The 17,362-nt window shown below is 49.2% G+C and overlaps 3 protein-coding genes and 1 pseudogene across 3 annotated transcripts; 1 reads left to right on the top strand and 3 right to left on the bottom strand.

Moving 5' to 3' along the window:
* Nucleotides 1-44: 44 nt before the first annotated feature.
* On the bottom strand, nt 45-1,803 carry LOC122618441. The gene is made up of 3 exons (XM_043794885.1): nt 1,498-1,803; nt 1,333-1,437; nt 45-1,272 (listed from the first exon to the last, which is right to left on the bottom strand). The coding sequence occupies exons 1-3, from the start codon at nt 1,714-1,716 to the stop codon at nt 46-48; spliced, it is 1,551 nt and encodes a 516-aa protein (XP_043650820.1). The 5' UTR covers nt 1,717-1,803; the 3' UTR covers nt 45.
* A 259-nt stretch (nt 1,804-2,062) lies between these two features.
* Nucleotides 2,063-4,173, top strand: LOC122618444 (TOX high mobility group box family member 4). The gene is made up of 2 exons (XM_043794887.1): nt 2,063-2,252; nt 2,840-4,173. Exons 1-2 carry the CDS (start codon nt 2,166-2,168, stop codon nt 3,512-3,514), a joined length of 762 nt encoding a protein of 253 aa, XP_043650822.1. The 5' UTR covers nt 2,063-2,165; the 3' UTR covers nt 3,515-4,173.
* A 488-nt stretch (nt 4,174-4,661) lies between these two features.
* On the bottom strand, nt 4,662-11,849 carry LOC122618437. Its single transcript, XM_043794879.1, has 4 exons — nt 7,234-11,849; nt 6,382-7,168; nt 4,894-6,323; nt 4,662-4,829 (listed from the first exon to the last, which is right to left on the bottom strand). Exons 1-3 carry the CDS (start codon nt 11,119-11,121, stop codon nt 4,930-4,932), a joined length of 6,069 nt encoding a protein of 2,022 aa, XP_043650814.1. The 5' UTR covers nt 11,122-11,849; the 3' UTR covers nt 4,662-4,829; nt 4,894-4,929.
* Nucleotides 11,850-11,872: 23 nt separating this feature from the next.
* Nucleotides 11,873-16,245, bottom strand: LOC122618447 (annotated as a pseudogene).
* Nucleotides 16,246-17,362: the final 1,117 nt, after the last annotated feature.

The raw sequence follows: 17,362 nt of genomic DNA, 5'->3' as shown, positions 1-17,362 counted from the left end.
AGATTCGATCGGCCAGTGTCGGTTCGAGTGATCGAGATGCTCATCTTATTTCTTGGGTTTCAGAGGCTTCGGCTTTAAAGTGCTAGTCTTTGTATCTTGACTTGGTTTTCGCAGACTTTGCACTGCTAACTCATCCCAATATATCCACGATTTATCTTCATCTACCTTTGGGCCATTGAAAACCCTCAAAGGAATGAATTTTTCAGCTTTCGGTTTATTTAGTTTCGTTTTCTTCGACTTGGAAAAAGGCTTGGGTTTGAAATTCGAGCTCGGCTTAACATTTGAAATTGGGATACCCTTCTCTTCGGGCTTAAAAACCCTTAGTGCCGTTCTGAAATCAGTTGGCTTCTTTTTAGGAGTGTTTTTTAACAGTTTGGGTGTTTTACTGACTTCCTTGGTTTTCTCCGTCTCAATCGTTTCGGTCAAGTTCTCATTTAAGGCGGTGGCATCGATATCGTTGATCAGTTCTTCAAGGGTCTTATATGTATCGCCTCTGTGTTTTGAAACATGCTTGGTTTCCGGATCTGATTGGGGGTTCTGAGCTGATTTATTGGAGGTTTCTATGGTTTCCCAAGCCCCGGGTTTCTTATTGGGGCTATCTTTATCCGTTTTTGAAGGCGTTTTCTCTTCTTTATTGCTTTTGGTTTTATTCAACTTTTTCTTTCTTCGGCTGGCACCGTTTTCGTAATAATTTTTAAAGTACATTACGTTCGATGGCTTTGCATTAGCCTTAGAACGCTTTTTCACAACCATTACAGGGCCATTATTGCGCTTATACTTATCCACTGCATGTGCGTGTTTCCAAAATTTCATAAAAGTTTCGAACGAGCCAAATTTCTTTTGAAAGTTGTTGCGTGAGTTTCCGGTTCTTCGGGAACCCGTCAGGATTTCTTTATCCTTATTTGGTTTTTCTGGATTCTCTGGAGTCTTTTTCTGCGACATTTTTCGTGTCAAGTTGTTGGAAATGTTGTGTGCCACTTTAATCCCGGTTAAAACCGAACCATGAGCTTTACTGCCAAATTTTGATCCGTTTGTCGAAAAGCCTTTTTTGTGTAATGTTAGCACTTTTTCTTTGTCGTATATGCCAGAAGATCTGATATCCGTTGAGTGTGAAAGCACTCCGATGTCCTGCTTTTGAGACTGAGCCACGCAACTGTTGGAGTCCCCTTCCGAAGTGTCCAAAGGACTCTCCAGTGCCGAATTGGAGACTGCTGTTCTCCTTCCCAGAACTGGAGCCACAATCGCTGACTCTGTTGGCGAAGTGGTTCCTATCTGTAAAGAAGTTGGAGAAATTGAAGAATGGAAAGCATATTAAAGATTTTCATGCCTCACCGAGGGAAGATCATCTCCTCCAGCTTTTTGGTTCCCGTCAGGACTGGGAGACTGTTGCGAATCTATTTGTTCCTTAACCATTCCCTTAAAGAAATTCTGCCAGGTCTGCGAAATCAATGGGTAATGATAAAAACACTTTAAGCTACAGGAAATTATATCACCCACTCCATTGACCGAGCTATTGTCCCTTATCCAATTGGCGAACAGGCACTCCAAGTGCCTGGCATTCGAAGTACTCGCCAGGACGTCCGATTCAAAGGATCCCGATCGGTGTCCAGCAGATGCCTCCTGTTTGGCGCCCACACTTAGGAGCTGGCATCGCTGGGAGGCGAGCTTCAGAAATATGCGAACATTGCTCCACGGCATTCTTTTCACACTGATCATATGTAAATTTTGCAGGTACGGTCCAAAAGGAATTCTATTGCTAGTCTCTAGACATCTAATCTTATTTTAATAAACTTGTCAATTTTGATCACAGCAGGACTAAATATTTTAAGCAACGGTACTTCAAAAGCGGAACTGGAACTAAGCGGGAACAGAGCTGGTTCTCTTTTATTTTTGTCTCCATACAGATATTAAATTAGTTCAAAAGATTTATATAATATGTTTAATAAAAAAACACTTATATATTTTCATAAAAGTATAAATAAATAACGAAGTTTAATGTCAGCGGTGAATCTGAACTGATTCCATCTGGCGAACCAAAACAGTGTTGGAAAATATTGTTCCGGCGCATTTGGCACATACCCGCCTGCGGTCACACTAATTAAAGCCCACGATAATTGTTTAATTTTATTTGTAAATAAGCCTGGTCGAATTGCAGGAGGAGCGACATGAATCAGTTCCACACTCCCTCATTCGGCGACGAGGTGTTTGAGCTGACCGACACGCCGGCGGAGAGCCAGAGCCCCAGCGAAGCCGTAAGTGGAGGAGGGTCATCCCATTCCAATCCAGAGCCCAATCCGGAGGAGCAGAGCGGCCAACTGGACAAATGTACAAATGTACAAATGTACACCGGCTGCAATGGGAGTTTTCACAGCTGACCGACCACTGTCCGCCCTAATTGGCGCGCATCGATGGCCGTAATGGTTTTTTAACGAGCGGGAGAGATCGGAATCGAAATAGAGCGGCGCACTAGCGGGTTGTAGCTTCTGCGGGCCAGCGACCAGCTGGAGGAGCTATCGCGCCTCTGCTCCCCCTGCCCAAACTGCTGGGTTATCGCTTGGGCGAGCGGGACAAACGCCGCGTCAGCTTCTTATCAGCAAACAGCACGCACACACAGTCGCACAATCAGTAGCGCAAGCTACACGCACACAGCACTACAGTCCCGCCCCCACTGCCGCTGCCGCCCCCGCTTCAGCCACGCAACTGATCTGGGCTTGGGCAAGCGATTTGTACATTAGTTTAGTTGCTCACTCTGTGATTGGGATGAAGAAGTTTCTAGTGAGCGCGCTGGGACTGGAGCCACGAATCAGCCACTAATGTTATGCCCTTTGTATCTTTGCAGTCGCGGAGAATGCTTAGCCTGGATCAATCCATGTTGAACGACGATGACGAGGAGCATTGCGACACATATGCCAGCGGCGGCGGGCAGAACTTGCTGGGTCAGCCGGAGCAACAGCAGAACCAGGCCATGGCACAGGCGCCATCCAAACCCCTGGCGCCCTTTGCTCTGTTCTTTCGGGACACCGTAACGGCCATCAAGCAGCAGAATCCGTCCTGCTCGTTGGAGCAAATGCAAGTGATTGTGCAAACCATGTGGGAGTCCCTGGACGAGACGCAGAAGAACGTCTATGCCCTACGGCACGAGCAGGAGAAGCGCGAGTATGTGCGTCTCATGAGGGGCTATCGCCACCAGCTGTCCGAGTCAGAGGCCACGTTGGAGGCAGATGCCCCACCATCTGTGGCTCCCAATCAGCCCGACATCCAGCCACCTCCTCTAGTCACAACCAAATTGGAGCCTGTCGAGGATCTGCCACAGCCGTTGGATGTCCAGCAGCCGCCGCCCGATCAGATACAGCTGCTCACCGAAGCGGCAAGGGTGCAGAAGTGCACCCGGGAGCAGTGCAATAAGCCGGCCATCATAAATCCGGACTGGGAGGACGAGTACTGCAGCAACGAGTGTGTGGTCATCCACTGCCGGAATGTGTTCAACCACTGGGTAATCTCCATGAACTCATAGCTACCACCAGCTAGGCTTAGTCTACATATGTGCTCTACTATTTACACGCCTGCAATCGACGTGCCGAATATTGTCAAGGATTATATGACTGGGAGGCTCCTTACTATACGATAATTATTGTAATCCCAGTTTGGATTGTAATTAGCATCCGTGTGGAGTTTAAATGAATGCGAGACGCGCTTTGTATGATACGTTAATTGTAGCGAATAGCGAATAGATAACATGTAGAACGGAAGAATAAGAATTTACAAAGCATTTGGTATGAGGCCCACTATATTCATCAGCTGGATAATAATAATTAAATAAATTCATTTATGCATTTAGTTAATATTTCACTATTAGTTGGTAGCGAACTTTATTTTTAGGATTCCATTCCCAACCGAAATAAAATAAAAGCCATGTTTAATATATGGTAACTTTTAATAAATACACACATTTATTACTCTTGCACTTCATTATCATTATCAATGTATCAATGCCGTTGCTTACAAAAATTCACTTTCGCTCGCTTCGTTCAATGTTTACCAAATAAGTAAAATTTATAAATAATTTTAAAAATAATATGTTAGAGACGATTCCTTGGTTGCCTTGCTGAAGTAATGCGCCATTGTTACGAGTACGAGTTAAATAAACAACAGTATAAAAAGTTCAAGCTTAAATTATAGAGATGGTTTCCAATCCATCAATCAATTTCTCATGTATGGACAGATTTCCATACATGTATTATGTTATATTGGGCGGGCTTTGACAATAAAGCGGGAATATAGAGAAAAGGACCTTAAATGCAGCCTGCAAAGCGCATAAAGCATATAGTAGAGCATCCATGGATCCACTAGATCGTACTTTGAGTAGAGAGTTCGGGTTATAAGCACTTGTCGCTTGGCATTTAACGTAAACATAAAGCGCACTCTAAATAATATCACCAAATACTTGTTTTCATTTTCATGTTCAGTTTTTTGTTGTGTTTTCTTTTGTTTTGTTTCCAGTTTTTCTGTCTTATCCGCTTTGCATACAATTCATCGCTAACTTCCCTAACGCAATAAGCTAATATAGTTATACTTCGGAGTGGGTTAGGTTAAACGGCAATAACTTGTTGTGTTTGATTTTGGGTTCCGGATGTCTGTCATAACGTGTTTAATTATCGCGGTTGTCTGTTGGTAGTAACATCATCTCGTTATTATCGTTATTGTATAATGGTTTCATGCGACAACTGCAACGGCAGCTGCATGCTAGATTATTGACTAGTGTTGCCTTATGGGACGTGTATGGTTCTGGATTCGGGTCGGCATCTGCTCGGGGCCATATTTGATACGACCTGGAAAGATAAGAGATTCGATATGGTTACCATGCTTATTTAGAACATCAGTCGATATGCTCACCCCTTTTGATGCGCTTGCTTATCTTTCTTTACTCGATTACTCCACTATCTGCAATTCGCTGATGTCCAGATCGGCGCTGTCTTTGCAAAAGGTGCTTGAGCGCTCCAGCTTGGACTCCACACGCTCCCTGGGCACCACACCCTCCATCTGGGCATCGATGAGCAGGTCCAGCTTCTGCTTAACCGCCTGGGCCGACTTGTACGTTCCATTCGACATCCCGTTGGTGGTGGTTTTAGTGGGGCCGCCCATTCCGTTTGTCGCCGCTGTGGTTTTCTTCAGATGCAGCGTATTGGGGCGTCTGGTGGGAATGTTGGAGGGAAGGCTGTTGCGCAGATTATGCTGCTGCAGCATGCTCGACACCGCGGAATGTGAGGAGGAGCGCAGGGGGCCAGCGGACGACCGCAGTTGGACTGAGCCGCGGTCCTCGACAGGAGCTTCAGTTTGCTTTTGTTGCTGTTGCTGCTGTTGTAGCTTGTTCTTCTCCGCCCGCTTGGCTAGGATCTCTCGAGACTTGGCCGATAGGAAACTGTGACGTCCCTTGTTTGGCGCTCCATCTGTGCCACCTGCTGGCACTGAAATGGAGCGCTGCTTAAACAATTCCCGTGTGGAGAGTGTGCTGCTGACGGAGGAGAGGCGACTGGCCGCTGACTTGGTCGTGTGCACCGAACTGGGACTGGACCCGTTGGAGGCCATTGCGTTGTGCTGTTGCTTCAGCTGGCGGGTTGACTTATTGCCCACAGTGGAGCCCCGCTGCGTTGCTTTGATTTTTCCCGTTGCAGCTCCTTTTGAATGGCCATTTATCTGCTGAATCCTAGCCAGTTTCGAGCTACCTGAGAGCGACTCGTGTGAGATCGTTTTGTTGGTGATCACAGAGCTCTTCATGCTCTCCGCCAGCGAGTTCTGGTCGGAGGAGTATCGGTCCTGTGGTCCCCTAGAGCTGCTCTTAGCACGACGTGCCGGCGATGCCAAGCTGTCCATGGACAGATTGCTTGACTTGTTGCCCAACCGTGTGCCATTCTGCACTCTCCGTGCCGCCGGACTCGAGTTTCGGGAGCTGTCGCTGGAGGAGATGTGCAGGTTTTTGGCTGGCGCCTTTCTGCCTCCATTGGCTGGGATGCTCGAGCTGGTGGCACTGCGCACGGGACCGGCTCCATGGCCGTTTGTAGCAGCTGGCGCCACAGCCCTTGGCTTACGCGGCTCCAGATAACGTGGTCGTACTTCGCCAAGTTTGGCAGTTGCAGCGGTAGCCTTTCCTTGTGCAGACTTTGAGTCTACTGTAGCAGCTGGAACCGCATTCGGCTTCCTGTGCGTCACTGGCGGAGCCTCTGACTGTGTGCGTCGATGAAGATTTAAGCTGTTTCGCTCCGAAGCCACTTGGGAGCTGGCGCGATGCGGAACATACGCACGGGAGTTGGACTTGAGCAGTTTGCCTGGATAATAAAAGATATGATTAACTCATCAATGCTATGTAAGAAATGTAGAACTTACTGCCTCCTTCCCGGGACTCATGATTCGCCTGCACACCCCTGTCGGCAGTTTGCACGTGGCCAGCTCCACCAGACGCGTCCTGTGTCTGCGTGGCTTTGTACATGAGTGTCTCTTGAGCATGGGCTCGCTTCGTCTGAGCTTGAATGGCCAACTTGATTTGCACGAGGTCCTGGCTGCGTGTGCTTCCGCCAAAGGAAAAGGCCTTACCCACCGGCTTGCCGTTTTGCCGCTTCATGTCGAGTGGTTCAGTGAGACGGGCCAGCGTCTGAATCTTCTTACGCAGCTCCAGGTCCATGCGTTGCCAGGCCGTTACGCGCATGGCTCTCGAGCACTGTCGGATGAGGCACTGCTCCACCGCGTAGACAAGTGCTCCTACAAGTCGGATGTATTCCGGCTGCCAGTCCAATTGCTCTTCCTGCAGACCCTGGAGCTCCCGCGCCAGCTCCGATTGACCCAAACTGGCCGGCATATGGATGACCTTAGCCTGCAGCACGGTGTTAAGGCGCGTTACCCGCTGATAGCTACGGCACGCCTGCTCCGGAGTCAGCTCAGCTGCTGTGTGCAGGAGCAGGGTCTCCAAGCGCGGGATGTGTCTGCTGCGGTCGTGGCCGAGCGAGAGGAAGGAATCGCTGGCAATCAGGCTGGCAAAGTGGTCGCCCACATAGGCGTACGCCGCCTCTAAGATCTCGCGTACCAGTTGCTCGCAGACGTGGCCCCAGCGATAGGCCGACAGTTGGGCCAGCAAGTGGTCGCAATCGAGCACCGTGTCCAGCACCGTCTCCGATGTCTGAGGATAAAAAGTAGAGAGAGGTTATACACTAAGTTTAGAGGAGGGTTTGTCCAAATACACACCATGTAAGCGACGATCTGCTGGCGGCATCGGCCGAGTATGTCTGGGGGCAGCTGAGCGAACTGCCTGGTTGGCCACACCTTCAGGTAGTGGCGACACGTCCAGCGCAGGCACTTCCTGTACAGATCATCCAGAGCATGGTTCAGCGCCACGGGTAGCACCTGCAGGATGCCATCGGTGCAGCCGGAGCACGGCTTGTGGAAGTTGTGGCAGTAGTTCGTCTTCAGAGCATGAGAGGTCACCTCCTTGAGACCCTCTAGTCCCAGCAAGTCCGCCAGTGCCGCCAGCTCCATCAGACTGATTCCATCCGGTGGATGCGAGGCACCCGAGTAGATGTGGCACAGTGCAAAGTGCACGGCTGCATAGGAGTAACCCTGCAGGGAGACCACGCTCTGCGATCCGTGCCCCGCCAGCATGGCAGCAAAGTACTGACAACGGGAGCGCAAGATGCACTTGTGGGCACGGATACGTCGACCGTGCACCTCCACCAGCATGTCCGTGGCAATTTCCTGCAGGAACATCTTGAGCAAATCCTCCCCCAAGCGCCTGGGCTGCCTGCAGCTCAGCGAGGATTCATCCATGCCCGATCTACTGAAACTGGAGGCAAGACTCGAGTCCGCACTGAGATCCGTTTGGATGTAGTCCACCTGCTGACCCTGCACCTGCTCCAGTGTCATACCGTTGGGCAGGGAGTTCGAAAACTCCTTCGAGAAGTTTGGAAAAAGTCGAGAGAGACTCCTTATATTGTCCACCGAGTTGGTGAAGTTCTGCAACGTGTTGCCCGTGGATCGGGTCATGGCCCAGGAGTGGGGACGCGCACGGTTCTCATCCCTGTAGAGTCTCTGGCCCAGTTGGGAGCTTCTGTGGTTGTTGCCCGCACTCTTGCTCATCGAATCCGGTGACTGCAGATCGTGCTTCACGGGCTTATCCATGTCGGACAGCTTGACGAAGCTCGAGGGGATCTGGGAGGGCTGCTGTGTCGTCTGTTCTCCGTGCTCGTTGACCGTCTCCAACAGTTGCTTTTGCTTTTCGATGGTGGCGTGTAGGGATTCCATGGTATGGCCATTGCTGACTGTAACCTGCTTCTTGGGCGAGGCCGTCTCCTTAGCCTCGATGATGGTCTCCATTACGCTGCTGGTGCGATTGGAGCTGCTGGTCAGCTGGAGGGGCACCGAGACCAGTTCCGCCTGCTCCTTCGCAAGCTGTTCGTCTTGCTGGAAGGTGAGATCATCTGTGTCTGTATTGGAAGCGGGCGACAAGTCCTTGGATAGAATGCCCTCAGTTACCGAGGCCAAGCTGGATTTGTCATAGGTCTCGTTTATTTGAACATCCCTTCGCCTCTTCTTGATCCTTCCCTGGACTTGGCCCTGCTCCTCCTCCGAACAGCTGCTTATTCCAGGATTCGATCCACTAAAATCATCGTAGGGAGAAACGGAGCTATCGATGGAGAGGGAGGAGGCCTTAGATATAATAGGCAGCTTGTCAATGATGCTCATTAGACCCGCTCCCGAATCAGTGGCTCCGTTGGCAGTCAGACTAATGGATCGCTTGCAATCGTTGCCTGCTCCCGATCCGGATGCCTGCTCCGGCGGACCATTGCTGCCCCAGCTGTGACGCTTGGCGGGATCGCTCTGCTGGCGATGCTGCTGCGACAGACGACGCAGTGCGGCCACTGTCAGCGGGGGCTCCAGGTTGCATCTGTAGTCCAAGGATTTGCTCTCACCAGCTCCTGCTGACACATCCTTCTGGTTGGCGCTCTTGGCCATCAGGGTCTCCGTGGAACTGGCGCTGGACTTCATCACTTCGGTGTCTCCCCTTCTCGAAGCGGAAGAGCTCAAGGAGCTGGACAGCCTCTGCGCCAGACTCAACGGTTCCTTTCTGCCATTGGAGCGCGGCGTCTTCTGCTCCCCGAAATCAATGAACATACTGAAAATGTTCTTGGGTTCTGGCTTGGCTTCCTCCTTGTCTTCGGTCACCTCCTGACTCTTCGGTGCCACCTCTTCATCTTTGGCGCTCTGGGAAAGATCCACGAAGAAACCGGCTGACTTGGGTGCCGTGTAGGATTTGCTCAGCTGCGATAGAGGTGCCACCGCTGCTGCCTTTGGTTGCTCTTGAGGCTTCCTGTCCATGTCATCCAAGGAAACGTAGAAGCCGCAGCCGCTCTTGTGCGAACTGTTGGAATCGGAGCGCTCCCGGAAGCTGGATGTGGTGCTGCTGGTGCTCCTCCGCCTCTCCGGCCGGCAGTCACTCATGTCCACCACCCAGGAAGCAATGCCGGGAACGGGCTTTCTCTGAACCCCCGTCTTCACGCGCATTTCCACGCCAGCTAATTCAGGATCTTCACCCAGTTCCTCCTCGTCGTCGTCATCCGCCAGCGGGCGAGTGGGCGCAAAGTCCAGGGACACAAATCCGCCCGAGACTATCGGGCAGGTGTCTGTGCGTCTCTTGATGCTGGGACTTTCACACTGCTTCTCCCGGAAATCCTCAATGGATGCTCCGCCCGAAACAATGGGATTGGCCTCATCGAACTTGGAACTTCTCTTGGGAGTGCGGGGCAGGGGCAGTGGCGAATCCGTGGCATCACTGCAATAGGCACCCGAGTCCCTGTGATGCGACAATGAGGAAGATAGCGTGTAGTCCCTGTGAATGGAGGAGTTATTGCTCCCTGCCGACGCGGGCTCTATGTGCACCATCGAGTTGTGGGGCGTGGAGGAGGAGGCGCCCTGGTGGTTCCTGCCCTGCTCCGACCACACTAAGCTCGGTGCCGGACTGCTGGAGGAGTAGTCCGTGGTGTAGCTGAGATCGGGATGATGCTGCTGACTCTGGTTGTGCTGATGCTGGTGGTGGGTGAACTTGGGACTGCTGCCCAGGGGCAGCACACTGAAGTGTTGGGCATTGTGCTGGAAGCTGTACGGCACCGACATGGGAGCATGTCGCTCCTCCGCCGGCTCGTCAGGGGGATCCTCCTGTTCCGGCTCTCTCCGCTGCTGCTGATGTTCTTGTGGTTGTTGTGTCAGTCTCACGCCTTTGCACCTGGCAAAGGACTTGTGAAACTGCTCAAGCTGCTCAGTGGGCGAGGGCTCATCCTCAGGCTCCTCGTCGCCAGTCGCCTCTTGTCCGACTTCTTCCTCCTGGCCGTGACCATCTAGACTGGGGAAGGACAGCACCTCGTCCTCGTCCCTCAGCGAGGAGGCGTCTATGAAGCAGGCACTGGTTCCCGAGGTGGACAACGGCTGATCCCGCTTCTCCAGGTCCCGCAGCAACGTGCTGGCACTGATGCCTTTGAAAACCGTAGAGGCCTCCATTTCCTCGGGTTCAGCTTGCGGAGCAACGCCTGCTGCGGGGTACATGGACTCCCAGGAACCAGTTTCCGTGGACACCGTCGAGGTCTCCATGCACACGATCTCTTCGTTCTGGCGCTGCTTCTCCTCCTTGGAGGGTGGCTTCACCTTGCTGCCTCCCTCGTAGATCTTGTTGTCCACAGAGCCACTCGAAGAGGGCAGAACATTCACGGCGGCGGCTCCGTTGCAATCCGGACTGGAGACCGGCGAGAAGGTATCCCGCTCCTCGCCCACGTCCAGCTCACAGGTCTTCGCTGATCCTGATCCTGAGCGCGATCCGGAGGCAGATCCTCTCTGCGGCTGCTGCTGTTGCTGTTGCTGCTGTGGATGCAGTGCAGCCGCCCGGATATCCGCACTGTATTGGGGAGCCGAGGAAGAGGAAGACGAGGATGAGCAGGCCGAGGGACTGCTGGCACTGCTGCCGCTGCTGCTGTTCGTGAGATTCGAGTAGTTCGAGTGGTTGGGCGAACTGGCGTCCACCTGCTGGTCCAATGACCTCCCCGTGACCAAGATGGGAGCCTGTTCCGGCGACAGGGGCGACGCATCCATTGCGGGACGGAGTTCGGAGGGGTTTTTGGAGGGTAAGAGGGTGAAGTGGAGTGGAGTGGAGTGGCTGTGAGGGGCTCTCAACTCATCGACGCTTTTCCGGTCTAAGCCCAACCGCCTGGTTATGCTTCGCTGGGTGAATACCAAGTGGTTCCTCCGACTCCTCTCCTCAGGTTTCTCCTCTATTTTTGCACTTTATTTTGTTGCGTTTTATTGTTGTTGCTATTGTCTAGGGCCACATGCTGATGGCCCGCCCCCGCGCGCGTCTCCCGCTGCAGCTGCCAACTGTCAACGGTTGCCAGCTAAAATACCCAAGTGGCAAAATAGCGAAGGCAAAATCGATACTCGAGAGTGGGGCGTCGAGATTCGGAATACGACCTGAGCACTGCTTGCTTTCTCTTAAGAAGTCGGCGTAATCCTTTTCTCTTCCGGTAACTTCTCTTAATACCCAGTTGCTCTTTGTAGCTACCGATTGTATTTATTTCATACACTTCTTTCTTCAAACAACTCCTTTCTCTTCGTTTCCATTTCCACTGGCACTGCTTTAACTCCAACTGCTTGCCTTCTCTTTCACTGCACACTCTCTTATCATTGAGTGCACTTTTACTTCTACTCCCCCGCGTAGCAAATGCTAATAAGACAGCTGTTACTATCTCGCTCTCGCTTGCAGTTCGTTGTTCGTAGATTTATTCGTTTTCCCTTTTTGCATGCACCGCTATTATTCGTTTGTTTGTGTTTTCTTTTTCCGCTGCGTCTGCTAAAGTTCACACTGCTTTGCCCGCTGATACTTCTTCTTCTTCCTTTGCTGCTGATTTATCGCCAATTGTGCCAATTGCTGAGACTCCGCTGCTGCTGCTATTGTTGCTATTCTTGTTGTAGTTGCACAATTAAACTGCAAAAAATAAGAGAGAGAAAAACATGAGTTACTTCACACGGAACTGCAAATATACATACGCACATATAAACAAATATACGGCTGACAAAAGTTATTGCATTTGCTTGGCTTTAAACTTTTTATAATTTGCGTGTTGCCAATTATTAAGACCCGAGTAATTAAGCAATGCGTTGACGCATCCCAACAGGAAGTGACTAACTCAATGCTAAATTCTGATTAATGTCGATTTCCAACACTGACAAGAACAGATTGCAGCCACTGCATATCAATGAGATAACATCGCCATTTGATTGAACATTGAAATGAATAATGCTATTGTATATTTCTAAATTCTGTATGGAACTGAAAGATGTAAGGTTGTCTCTATACCTCCTGCTTATTATATTACGGAAATTCCCAAGCAAGTTTCAATCTATAAGCACTTGTCTGTGGCTCTGCGATGATAACAACATCGAAATTCAAGCCATATCTGACTGACGTCAATGGGTCGCACCCACCGGAATCTCCACAGAGTCAGTGGCCAGCTCCCAGCTGCCTGCATTACCCCATTGGACACCACCCACCCACCCATCGGAGGCAGCCACAAACCGCAGGATGCAATGGCAATGGGTTGACCCTCGGCCGAGTGCTTCCTCCTTCGGGTTTCCAGGCTGGCAAACATATAGAATTTCCATTTCCATGGCAATTTGTTATCTCGGTAGCAAGTGCATGCCAACCAAGCGAGTGGCGCTGCGTTTGAAATACGATATGGGGAAATGTGGAGAACTTGTTGTTGGGGGCAGCGGAATGAGTTAGCCGTCAGCTTGAAACGCAAGCTTCAGAAGGCTTTCGGCGCTCTTCTGTTTGCACAGTTTGGAAAAACGCCTTGAGCATTTCAGCGAACTTACGCGTAAACAATGAAAACATTAAGAGATGTTTGCCCAGCCAATATTTGCACAGTTCACCGAGAGTTGACAGAAAGTCAAAGTTTGTTGGTGGAATATAAAATAAAAGGTGGTGCTTCATTTGACACCTTGGCAAAGGTTTACATACCCGGGGGAAGCATGGGAATTGAATTCCTAATTAATCTCAACAAGATACACAGATAAATATTTACAAACGCACGCGAATTCTTGAGCAGTGCCTTAGCTCGGAATTGAAACTGAAAGCTAACGGCAATCGCAGTGCCTTACCAGTTATTTATATAAGCCCCTAATGATGCTTTCTTAAAGTGGAAAGAATGTAATGCCATTGTAGACAAGGAAAATCTCTTAGGCACGATCAAGCCGCATATATTATACAATTCTATATATGAAATTTGCATACAAAGACACAGTTCGTACGTCCAGTACAGCAGCACAGCAAATCGCTGATCATGAACACTAATAACCAATAAGCTCCGCACTCTATCAAGTGGTTAATCATGCAAATCGTGTGCAAAAGTCCGTCTGTCCCGAAGGCAAACAAAGAGTAACTCAAGCAGCTATATCAATCGGCAATATCGATCGCTGCACTTCGCCAGATCGTATATTCGTATCTTGAGGATTTTCCTGGCCGCAAGTTGGGCTCAGGGGTTCAATGAACCCTCCGCACCGAAAACAAAGGCCACGGAACGCAGATATCGCGATCGCAGATACTGGTATCCAGCAGTGGCAGTATCCAGCAGATAAACGTACGGCAATTATGTAATTTACGGCTCACTTCGCGATATGCATGAGGTGAACCGAAACAAGGTCCATAATCAGCGGAGGGAAAACGGAAAAGTAAAACGAATCCACTTGTAACTCGATAATTGCACGTTCTGTGCTCGGCTATGACTTCACCTCATTCTTTCCCAGCATTCGCCAGTGGCTGATTTATAGACCCCTCGATCCATGCTTCATAATCCATATATGGCCAATGTTGGTTTACTTAATATTCTACACGAAATTCGTGTAATTAAATAGCTAATGGCAGACGTTAAACATTAAACGATAGTCATTGATGTGTGACTTTTGAATTAATGCTTTTATGGCGGAAATCTATCAGCTACTTTCCTTATGATCAGCCATGTGTGTAGATGGTACTTACTGGAGAAGATTGTATATGGAGCTGCGATGGTTGGTAAACAGATTGATTATTAGGAAACCCCCATCAAAAGTTTATGATCAAACAATAAACCTAATCCAATTAGGAGTAACACAGTAAAATTTTCATGGATTGCCCTTGGAATGTGCTCATGGAGATGCGACACCCAAGGTATCTCCGAGTGACTATGCCATCCTATGGAAATTAATCGCGAAACGAAACGCCCACGTCGTGCTCAGTGAACCTGGCAATACTTAACGCCGTTCAATACTCACATTTCTATATGCGACTTTCATATAAAACCCATTTATCGCATTCGGCTAGCAAACAAAGGTCGGGCATGAGTAATACCCAGTGGCGAAGGCTTAGAACAACGCCACCAGCCACCAGCCACTAGACAGACAGACGGACGGACCAGGTCCAAACAAGATATAAACTGCCGATGGAGTGAATAAATAAAACGATCGAGGGGCGCTCGCTGGCTGATTTGAATCTGCTGCCAAATTTGGGCGTAACAACTTGGCGATGGCGATGACGACGCTAGATGACGACCCCAAGCCAACGCCAATGTGAGCTTGTAAGCCATGGGGATACTCGCTCATGTTGGCATGTAGTGTTCTAGGAAATTGGCAACAAACCAACAAAGCCAAGCACAAGGAATGTGGGCAGCAGATATCTGGAGTTTGGAGCCAAAATCAAGAAGACTGTCGTAGCTATACTATGTAATTGGCTGAGAACTTGGGGCACCACTCTTACAAGCGAAAGTTGTGCAGGTACGTAGGCACTTGGTATTTGGTACTTGGTACTCAGTTTCAAGTATACACTTTGATAGTTCTGAATGTATTAACTACACCCAAGGAAGTTATCAGGTTGTACTTACTGCCTACATTGATATATTCCACAGCTCAGTGACATAATTCATAAAGAACACCCCTGTAGTTATGCATTTATTGAGTTATGCATTTGGGAAGCATATTTTATGGGTCATTGCAAAGTTTCCGTAGACCAGAGGCCACAAGGGAGGAGAGTCCATTGTATTATTGAATCACAACTTATGCCTCTTTTATTATTTCCCCAATAAATTATTCTTTTCTATTAGTTTTGCATCTTATTTGTTAGAAACAAAGCAGCGGACAGCCGAGTGTCGAGTGTGCGGTGAATGCCAATGGCTGTGGCTCTATCCCGACCAGCGACATCCAACACATCCAACCACCCGAAACCAGTCGCCGCACCGCTGGAGTGGAGTGGATCCGATGTATTCGATGGATCCGAGAGATAGCGTAGATAGATAGAGCCAAGTGACAAACGATAAGTTTATAAGGGGAACACATTGTTGCGAGCAGCGCTTTGGTAGAAAAAAAAATATAAAAATAAAAAAGCAAAATAGCGAAAAAGAAAGGAATAACAATCATAATGGCCTGCGTTTTGTTGGGCGGGTCTCTCAAGTGGAGGGTTCGCCGATCGCGCGATGATTTGCAAATCGATGGAGCCATCCGCCACACAAGCCAATATAATGGCAACGAGTGACCAGTCGAGCACTCACAAATTGCCGGGCAAATTGTTCGCCAAATGATGAGCCCTCAGGCAGTGTCTATAGAGTCTAGAGTCTGGAGTCTACAGATGGAAGCCAGCCACTCGAATTTCCATCGGGTTTGCATAATATCGCAATTAAGAGCAATGAAATATTGAAGAAATCGGTAACTAAATACGGGGCAAAGTTAAGATAAAGCAAAGACATTAATTTGTAACAAAATGCTGAAAGAGGTTCATCATCAATCATTTATTGGCTAGTCAATTGTCAGTGACACAATATTGAAGCGAATATAAACGAATATAAAATGTGATAACTTTAAAGTCACGAACTTGACTGAGATACGAGCAGTTGGGCAATGGAAACAATAATCGACAATCAATACAGCTATTCAAGCACTCGTATTCGTAATGCAGTGTGTCAGATTTCACCACCAGATTCATTCTATCGTTAAAGGACTTGAAGAACCTTTAATCGAAAGCGGCTAAAGAGGCATTAGCCGCCACACACCGTAACTTCTGAAGAGACCTTGATCGAAAGCGCCATTAAGACCAAGGTGTTTACCTCGACAGGATTACCGCTCGTCACGCCAACATCTCCAGCAGCAAAAACAATGCGTTGTCGATTTGCCGTTTGGGCCAATTATGTGCGCCATGCATGGACAATCGTTGCTGCTTTTCCAAACCGGCGGAGGAGCGGAAAATAAAATGGAAACACACACAGTAAACCTTGCGTGCGAGTGGAAACCAGAAGGGAAAACCATAGAATTCACTTTCGTCTGCGGCCCAGAAACCAACAAACCGAATTGAGGCGTTGTCTGACTCGGAAACTGGCCACTGGCCACGAATGTTTTATGGGTGGTTGGGGTGGCTTGGTGGTTCGTTGGCCACTGACAGCCACTGGGAACCACTGCACGTGGCTCTTCATTCAGCCAACAAATTACATACTGCACTTGGCCAGGCCAAAAGCCAAAAGGCGAGGACTCGGGAAAGCGGTTGCGAGGTCAGTAATGGCAGTGATTTTAAGGCAACCACTCTGGCCCACTATGCACTCGAAAATATAAGTAACAACTCTACAAAGTAACTTTATTCTAGAATAAAGTTACTTTATATCATTATATCATTATTATAAAGTTGAATATGCAGTAAATTCAACCTGATTGTTCCTAGACTAAAGCTTGTACATATTAGGAGTTAGTTAGCATGCAGTGCCTTTTCTCGCAGTGCACCTCCCACTGTTTGGCTCGCTTTCAAGGACACTGCACCCGATTCCCAGCGATCTCTATCTGCGCCCAGCAAAGCAAACTCATTACCAGCTCACCAAACTTACCGGCGGCAGTGGAGCTCGGCACTCGGCACTTTGGAGGAGGCGACTACAAAGGGGAAGTGACCCTGAGTGCGAACACGGACTGCAGGCGAGCGTGATAATAAATCAAAATTTAAATTAGCATCAGCGCTGAGTTGAGGCTACCGCCGATTTCTTGATTTCTTGATGTTTTGATGTCTTTAGCCGAACAAAAAGTCGAGTCATTAAAAGCGCGTAAAGTGCAATTACAGTGTACTTTCGGAGGCGCAGCGCCAGTGCAGCGGTAATTAGCAGACTCGGCCTGGCATTGACTTCAGTTTGACCTTTTCCCCCGCCGACGAGGAAGTGACTTGGAGGTGGGATTCGAAATGGAAATGGAATGAGACGACATGCAAATTGTGGGAGCTGCGCTTAATTATATCAATTCATAATTAAAGATCACGCAGAGTGCAAAGAGGCCGACGGTG

The sequence above is a fragment of the Drosophila teissieri genome, chromosome 3L (assembly GCF_016746235.2).
Source record: "Drosophila teissieri strain GT53w chromosome 3L, Prin_Dtei_1.1, whole genome shotgun sequence".
Classification (NCBI taxonomy): domain Eukaryota; kingdom Metazoa; phylum Arthropoda; class Insecta; order Diptera; family Drosophilidae; genus Drosophila; species Drosophila teissieri.
This window is presented reverse-complemented; position numbering and strand designations above follow the sequence as displayed.